Here is a 9,370-nt window from a genome sequence, read left to right on the forward strand (position 1 = left end):
GCGCTCTCCAAGGCTGCGGCCTTTAAGTCTCTCAGTGGTAATTTTACGCATTTGTTCTCGTTTCAGTTCGCTCTGCTGCGTGGCTCAAAGTCTGTGACACCGTCCTCTGGTCTGCAGGCTTTTTGTCCTTGGGGTTGTGTAGGAGGACATGATCACATCACGCAGGGCTTGATGTCCTGGTAGGAGACCTGTTGGTGGTGGTAGTACGAGCCGCTGCTCGGTGAGTGCATGGCTGAGGACGTCATGGCGTTGAAGGAGAACACGAACTCCTTTCGGTCACACATGCTGGGAGACTGGGAATGGTACCGAGGAATACCTGCACAAAGACATTTTAAAACATGGAGTAAATATATATAAAAAAATAAAAATAAAACTGTCTCCAGTGTCACAAGCAGGTTTTTTAAATGTAAACACGTTGGATATGAATTCCAGCATGTCCTCCCAGTTTGTTAGAAAAACGAAACCAAACAAATGTGTAGAGTTTAAAGATTCTAGTATTTTATTAAATATATTTTTTCATATATATTTAACTGCAGCTATGAATAATAAAGGCCCTGTTCACAACAATAATACCATCTTGTGACAGGAGGCCCTTTATGGAATTTAAAACGTGTATTTTATTTTAAGTCAGGGTTCATATTTAATTTACAGGCGGTGTACAAAGCTTCACTCTGTCAATCTAACTCGTTTATATTCCACCCAGACCTAAAGTCCATTTAGCAAGCACGATTAAGATTGTCAAAAGGGGAGGCGGGCTTGCAGGGCTAATTGACAGTGGCCCTCTTGCACGCCAGTCCCGGAGGACCGGGAGCCTCGGGGCAAGGCAGGCTGGACCAAACCGCGCTTGTTTTTCTTGCCCAGAGATTGGCACGACTCTAAACTATCCCGGCAGACTCTCCTTGCCCTCTCTCTTTTTTTCTTCTTCTTCTACCATTTCCACAAACTGCTCAGTTTCAAACCTCCCCTGATGTCTGGGTTTTATTTGGTGTATTATTGTTATTATTGTTTTTAATTAGGAGCAAAACAAAGTACATTTCTGTGGGATGAAATACGTGCTTTCTATTAGCTGCATCATTTTCCGTAATGGCCTTAATTTCAAGCCTTCCGTTTTGCACAATAGAGATAAGCCTGTGTTTATTGGTGCAAAACAAATCCAGCGCAGTAATTCACTCCGGGGCTGCTCAGTATTTCCATTAGGCCCGCTTTTGGCACAAGACCATAAAAAAAAGTATCTGTTCACCACCAAACATGAGCATATGTAGGAAATACTCTCTGAACCTTGTAATAATTAAATGGGCTAAATGTGAATCCATGTGTGGCTCTCTCACCTCCAGCTTTTTATATTTACAAAAACCAGCTGAACATTGTCACAGGTTTTGCGCCTTACCTTGTAGATCTGTGGTACTGTGCCCGTTCTGGTGCAGGTACGGCTGGTCTAGTGAATGCGTGGGCAAGCTGGGCTGCAGCGGGTTCGCTCCCGGATTACACGGAGACAGAGGCTGCTGCTTGATGTAGGAGGCCCCGTTGTTCAACGAGGCCGTCGGGGCCGGAGCCCACGCCGAGGCTGAGCTCGAGTAGACGGGGTGAGGCTCCATGACTCCCCCGCTGGTGAGCAGAGGGGAGGCGGAATTGTCGTGGTGGGGATAATCACTCCCGGTGGATCCTGTACAACTTCCCATGTAGGAATGTCCACTGTTGGTCGACAAGTGTGACATGGAGTGACCGGACAGACCCATCCCCTCCATGTTACCTGCCAAGTGTCCATTCATCATCCCAATCCCACTGTCCAGAGACAAGCTGTTGGGCGGACAGGATAGGCCCCCGCCGCTCCCCTGGAAGTTGTAAGACTCGGGGATGTGGTTGAATCCCAGGCCGTTCATCATGCTGTACATGGGCTTCAGCGCCTGGCACTTGCGCCTGAAGCCTCTGGGTCTCCTTCTGAAGGAGCCCTCCTCGAACATAAACTCACTAGCCGGGTCGATAGTCCAGTAGTGGCCCTTCCCAGGCCGGCCGAGGCCTTTGGGCAGCTTGATGAAGCACTCGTTCAGGGACAAGTTGTGACGCACGGAGTTCTTCCATCCCTGATACGAGCCTCTGAAAAACGGGAAGCGGCTCTGCAGGAATTGGTAGATTTCACTGAGCGTCAGCCGCTTGGTCGGAGAGCTCTGGATAGCCATGACTATCAGCGCTATGTAGGAGTACGGCGGCTTCTCCGGTCGTCGGATCCCTGCGTTTGTCTTTTTGGTTTTCGTAGTGGAGGAAGCGGTTTCCATCACCACCGTCTGTCCGTGCGGCTTCTCCGGAGCAGACATCGGGCTGCTCTGGGCAGGAGTCTGCGCTGGGGGCTGCTGGACCTCTGCCGTCATTAGTTAAGTTTAGTCGTCGAGATGGCAAACAGAGAAACGATTGTTTTCCACCTATAAATACGCTGGAAACGAATTCGCTGTCATAAAGAAACTTGGAACAAAAAAAAAAAAAAAAAAAAAAAAAAAGAAGAGCAGTAAGTAGACACGAGCCAAAGGCGCCTCTCTCTTCTCTCTTCTCTCTTCTTGCCTTCTGGTTCAGTCCCGCAGCAGTTTGGAGTCGGACCGCCTCGTACGCAGCGTCCGAAATGGGATAAGGAGCAGAACAGGAGCCGCTTTCCACTTCACTTGGTGTGTTGTCGTGCGTCCGAGGAGCTCACTTTTTACTTATCTGTTGCCATCGGCGCATTGGAAGCTGTAAGTCTTGGTCATCCTAATGTTGGGATCCGCCCAGTTCCCTCCTACTCCAGTGGTGGGCTGTAAGCATGCACATCTGCGTGCGTTCACTTTTCAGCGAAATGCTTTTTTTTTTCTTTTTTCCTGCCTTACACTGAAATAGGGAAAATACCCCACATATAGCCTGCGATAACCTGTACGCGTTAATATATGATAGAATAAAAATACATTCATATGATTGTAAAGCAGAGCCTGAGCATAGAGGAAGTCTCAGTCACTACCCTGGATACAGGCTTCACATGCAGATTTTAAATTCCTTGTTTTCTAATGTGATTTTATTTTATTTTTGTTATTCTTGTTTTTAAGCCTAATGTTCTGGAACAATAATGAAATGTAGATTTATAAATGAGAAGTGAATGTAGCATCTCTCCACTTGTGCTCCGTGCACCTTCCACTGTTAAAGGTCGTGTCTGTGTTCGTCCAGAAACTCCTGAAATATTTTATAAAACATTTTTCGTGCATGAACAGCATTTTTTGCAGAGAACATGCCCCTCATATTCCAAGCCACCCTCCTGATTTCTGTAAAAGATAGACAGGAACATGGGCAGGATGTTTATACAGCAAGATGTAAACATTTTCCCTGGCCTTCTTTAAATAAAAAATCAAGCAAAAGCCCCGTTAGATCAGCTAATACTCAATCTGATGCGATATGCCCGCGCGTTCGCAGCGTCTTCTCTAAATGCTGGACGGTTTTTAACACATGAATATTGTTTGTGTAATGCAGTCATAATATTTACGCAGGGACGCGGGAGGAGTGAGGTGGAAGCTCTGCCGAGCTGTGAGCACAGAAAGTCGGACGGGGACCTGAGATCGACTCCTGCAGGCAGTTTCCCATCGAATGATCCAGGAATGGAAGTAAGGTGGATTTAACACTTTCAGTCACAACAGAACCTGTGGCCACTTTAGCTCAGGGCCACAGTGGAAAACTCGGGATGGTTAATTTGTTTTATGTGACATAATATAGGATAATTAGGGAGGAAGAAAAAAACTGAGTCCAAATGTGCGTTAAGCTCTGCAGCGTGTCTCTGCTTTAACTGCAGCTCAGGGAGAAGATGCGCACCGGTTTGTTTTATCAGTTTGTGTTTCCAATATGGAAAAGCTTTATTTTATTTTACTTCGCTTTACAGCCTCGTACCCAGCTGTGAGCTACTGGAAGGCGATCAGTCCATAGCCTAAAACTGTTGACAGTAGGTTGCTTATTGTTCCCCAGAGATCTCGATAGCTGCAGCCTGTAACCTTTTGCATGTCCGTGGCTTCAGTTAGAGGAGCTTCTAAACTGTACCGGCGTTCTAGTTTCTGATGGCTGTTAGTTTTGACACTGAAAAATAATATCGGGGTAAAAAGTGGATGAACATACAAGTTTTAACCTGTGCGTAAAATCGAAGGACGTTTGGCCACTTTATTCCTTGTGCGTAAAGTCCTGTGTTAGTTTTGCGTAAAATAGTGTTTGGATTTCAGTCTGAGGTGACTAAGTCGATTTTCGATGTGTAGTAGAAATTACAAGTGCTTTATTAATGTCTCACTTGATTAAATTCTCTCAAAACATGAACGGATGGCTTTTTTGTTTCAGGCGCTTTGCCGCAGAGGAAGCGACAAAACGATTCATTGTCAAATTTTCATTGTCAACCCAAAGGTGCCACGGTTAGTTTTTTTGTTGTTTTTTTTAAAGAGGAGATTTCAAACTACGGATAAATGAATGTAAGTATTGTTTTAACCGGTGCCTGCTCGGCCACTCGCCTGAAGTGAGGGCCACACATTTATCAGCGTAGCGGACCACCCAGCGCGCACCAGGGGCAGGCGCGCTCCCGTCCTCTCTCTGCCCACTGCATTTAATTACCGCTGATGACTTCATTCCATTAAGGCTTTCTTTCTCTCACGCTCATTCCCCCCCATGCCATATTAGTATTTCTTTGTTATGCCTATATATAGGCTGCATGTATTTGTACTTTTTGTACGAATCCAACCGAAGCCAGTGTCCGTAATGTTTACGCAAACCGTCAGTGCTGGATGGTGATGCGCAACTCCCTGCTGCATTCTTCTTTCCCCAGTGAAAAACAGTAAAATCTATTATTTTTTATTACCTCACATCACCCTTGGAGGTTTAATGTTCATTAGGAGTAACACAGGAGGCTTATCAATCAGAAATAATATTCATCATCATCATATCACGTTACGCTTTCATCTACAGAAACGTTTTCTAATGGACACAGACACATTTTCAATACTTTGTGCTGAGAACAGGGATGGCAAAGCAGGAAAATGTTGCCATGGGAGCCTCGGTGGCAGATTATGTTCATCACTGCTGCTGAGGCTTGAGACCCGAGGTCAGAGCTTCCCTGTTGCTCCATCGCAGACGAAGTCATGCACTTTTCCATGACGTCCCATCATGAAATATTTGACAGCGCTGCATCCTCAGGAATGCTCGGCCACTTAGGTGGAGGTACACCGCAGAGTGCACAGTCCTGACAGGCTTTCCGGGCCGCCTTACCGTTATTTAGTGCACTGAAACCAGCTTTTTGGTTGGTCACGTTGTTGCAATAATGTGCAGGAGTGCGCACATAAATGTTTTCTTGTTGGTTCTTACATAAGTTCACTCAGGTTCTTGTTCACTCCATGAAAAGGACGAAAATATAGAAATCTTAGGCCTTTACTAGAACAATGTGACCAAAATCATCAGACAGGATATTTTAGTATTTACAGAATGTTCATTTTAGTCTCGCAAAGCTTTCTTGGTGTTTAGTTTTATCACTGTGGGCTAAAATCGTTCCAGATCAATGAGCTGAATTCTTCTCGGATCTGTTGGCTACGTTGTGCAGCATCACCTGAGCAGGTCACCGTATTTCTTTGTCATAAGAAGAATAAATAAATACACAAGCAGATCATAGATCCAAAAGCAGCAGCGGTCCAGCAGTAAAATCTGTTTGGAGGCCTCACAGCACCAGATTGAACAGTTGGGAGATTAGGCCTAATCCCACGTGACTCAGAGAATTTTAAACCTTAAATTTACTTTTAAAGTTTCTTTCATGAAGCATAATCTTTGCATCATAAACCAGTTTCCCTCCTCGGTGGTGAAAAAGGGCCGCAGAGGGTCACCGAGAGGCCGCAGAGTCTTTGTTTGGAGGACGCAGCGACAGAGTGATCGATCAGCTGCCCCGAGTTCATCCCACTTGAACTTGAATCAAGGTTTTAAAAAAATATAAAATGTATTTTATTACGTTATCAATACTATAGAGGAATCACATAAAGGCAGTAAACAATGCGATAGGTTCAACTTTTAATTTAATATGTTTGTTAAAAACCTTGACTTAAACCAATAAAAGAAGGACAAAGTTTTTAAAATTAATATTTTTGTAAGTTTATAAGTTGATTGATGAATAAAAACTTGAATTTAATTACCAAAGAAACTGAAAAAGCAGATGTTGTGTTTGACTAATGGAAGGCCTGAAAATGGAGTTTAACAGAAAAACATGTTTTTTTTAAAAAGCTTTTGAAAATCACATAGTTTTATTTGTCTGTTTTTTTAAAAATGATTTTTTCTCGTGTTTACTAAAAGCGTAAAAGACGCACAGATGCAAGTGACATCTCAGTTTTACGCACAGACTCATTATAAAGAGTTTTCTGCACTAAATTAACAAATATTTTATTCTTGCATTCACAAACATAAAAAAAACCTGCATATTGTAAATAATAAAACTCCAGAGCTGATTCTGAAATTATTTTTCTGACATATTTTTAATGCAACACAACATTTTCTTTCTTTTTTTCCCGTTTTGCTGCATTTGAGCAATAACTCAAAGATGCACCCTGATTGGTTCTCTGGCTCTGCGCCTCCGCAGTGTCGCCTATAGTTCACTCAGCATTGTCACTTTAATTGAAAACAGTGTAATGTGGAGGTGGGCACCCCCTCATCACTTTCCCTGCGCTGTAGGTGGCCGTGTATATTTTCCTTTAAGTGGTGTTTATGTGATGGAGAAAAAGGACGGGATTGCTAGCAGACCGCTGATTGCGCGCGTTGGGCCCGAACATGGGCTTGAAGTGTATTTGATGGGCACCGCCGTCTCCACTAATCAGCTGCAGCACTGCGCGCTTGACGACTTTTTAATTTCCCCCGACGAGATATCTGCCCTCTATCTTGTTGTGCGTGCGTGTGAAGGCGCGGAGGAAAGTAGTACCTCATATTCGTTCATTTAATTATTTTTTTCTAAAAACGCGCTGCTGGAGTGCTCTTGAGCATGGCACTGACCTCTAACCGCCGCTTCGGGGGTTTTATTTTGAAAAATCAATTAAATATTCGCGTCACTTTGCAGGTTGCAGTCAGACAGGAAGGCGTTTGATAGTTCTATGCGGTTGTTTTTCGCTTCTTATTTATTTTAAAGTGTGATGATCGTGATTCAAGCGGTGGAAAAATCCAGATGTGTTTGTGTTTTATGAAGTTTAATAACAGACACGTTGAGGTCGGATGACAACAGCTTGCACAGTGATATAAAAATGAATAAAAACGGAGCCTTTGATATTTTTTCCCCCTTATATTTTTTTGTTTTTTTTCTCTCTATATGCTGATTCTTTAAAACCCAAACAGCTGGATGGAGTTATTTCCCATTGGCTGGTTAGAGCTGTGATGTCACACCTGTCTGCACCTGCTGCGCGAATATTTCTGCAATTATCAGCCACAGATTTAATTAACATTTAAAAGTCGACCCAAAAAAAAAATGAAATTTGGTTTTGTTAGAAAAAATCGAGATGAAACTGGAGTGAATCATGTGGATCATTCGACGCTAATTATTTCTTTTTTGTTTTGTTAAAACCATCCAACGCAGATAAAGAGAGACACTGATATAAACGTTATTGTGAGAAGCCAGGCCTCCCTCTGCACAGTCCCTGGTGTGCTGTATTGTCTAATTAGATAACCCCGCTCCAATCGCGCAATTTCCATTTTCTTTATCCTCTTGTTTGTCACACGTTGAAGCAGATCTGATTCTGTTTTTTTTAAAAAACCGTCTCCCCTCCTCTCCTTTCCTTTCCCCCCCATGACAGCCTCATGTCGAAACATTCCTCCACAGACAAAGAAGAAAAGAATAAAAGCATATGTAAAATTCCTTCTGGTTTATTTTGTGATCATAGGCACTACCACATAATTTGACATGAAGGACAGCAGTGGGGAGGATTTGGCAGGTCCGGAGTTTTTACAAATTCCTAACTGTCCAAATGTGGTTAGCACTTGCAGGGAAAATGGTTCATAGTTTTAAATACCTGCTGTTCATAGCAAACGGGCGTTTCAGAGAGGAGCTTGTTTTTGTTGTGTGTGTGTTTAAAAAATAAAAAAACAGGGCAAAAGATAATAAAATATTAAAAGAATAATAATTTTAAAAATGAGCACATTTTATTCACATCAAGGTTAAAGTATGAAGAAAAACGTGGCTGTGGGTTTAGTGTATGTTTTCATATGGCTGCTTGACAGATGTATTCCTGCCCAATGTATTTACAAAAATGATGTCAGGACGCTGCAGAATATTTGAACATATTCAGTGAAATGGGAGCTTGTTTTAGGATATTTAGTTTTGGATCACTAACATTAGAATATACTAAATTAAAAAAGCAACACATCAGACTTAAAGTAGTCACATATATTCACTAAATTATGATTATTACTGATTTTGGCCAAATTTTGAATGACATTTGACATTTCTTAAAGTTTTTCTTTTGCTGTGTCTGTGTGTGGTCTGCCCTTCAGAATGTGTAAAAGTGAAAGAACTGATGTTTTAATTTGAAACTTCTCCTTTAATTAAGCATCACTGGTGTAATAATAAATATTTAAACCAAGACATCTTCCCACAATGGTTGAGCTGCTCATGTTTTAAGTTTATTTAGGGATCATCTTGAGCTTTTCTAGTTTTTTTCTTTAATAATTCTCTTATAATTCAATTCAGTTTTATTTGTATAGCACATATTTACAACAACAAGTCATCTCATAGCGCTTAACAAAGGCAGAAACACCCAACAATCCAAAACATTTGGATTCCCTATAAGCTTCAGCAGTCTGCAACAGTGGGAAGGAACCAAAAACCAACACATATACATAATACATACACAGTCACTAGCAGCATTAGTTTAATTCACCAGATTTAATTGTTATTTAGTGTATTTTCTCCAAACAAAATCAGGGACCATTTTTAAATCCTGTGATCATTTCATTCAGATAACACAACTTTTTGCTCCTTTTATGAGGCTAAAAAAAACCCACAATAAGATTTTCCTTCACATGTTCTCAGCGTCGCCGCTCCTCTCTGTTCTGCTTTGGCCTTTCTAGGAAGATCCAGTCCCACACAGCGAGTGGGAGCCTGCCTGGCGCCCCACCCTGCAGCCCTGCACACCTCCCAGGGCCGGTCCATCTTGGTCTGTCCAATGCAGGCAGAGACATCAATAATGAGAGCTGAAGCAGAAACCACAAGCGGAGAACACAAAGGATGGAGGGAGGGCAGACGCAGGCCACAACTGACTCTGCTGCAGGTTAGCTCCCTTTGATACTGCCCTGATGGCAGTTTGATGGGTGCACATGGGGCGACATGGGTTTATACGTATGTGTTTACATAATATCTATGGTGTTTACGCGC

General features: G+C 42.6%; 1 protein-coding gene across 1 annotated transcript; it reads right to left on the reverse strand.

Moving 5' to 3' along the window:
• Positions 1-6: 6 nt before the first annotated feature.
• On the reverse strand, positions 7-2,696 carry foxf1 (forkhead box F1). The gene is made up of 2 exons (XM_008305656.1): positions 1,388-2,696; positions 7-316 (listed from the first exon to the last, which is right to left on the reverse strand). The coding sequence occupies exons 1-2, from the start codon at positions 2,364-2,366 to the stop codon at positions 153-155; spliced, it is 1,143 nt and encodes a 380-aa protein (XP_008303878.1). The 5' UTR covers positions 2,367-2,696; the 3' UTR covers positions 7-152.
• Positions 2,697-9,370: the final 6,674 nt, after the last annotated feature.

Source organism: Stegastes partitus, unplaced genomic scaffold (assembly GCF_000690725.1).
Source record: "Stegastes partitus isolate 25-593 unplaced genomic scaffold, Stegastes_partitus-1.0.2 Scaffold2577, whole genome shotgun sequence".
NCBI lineage: Eukaryota > Metazoa > Chordata > Actinopteri > Pomacentridae > Stegastes > Stegastes partitus.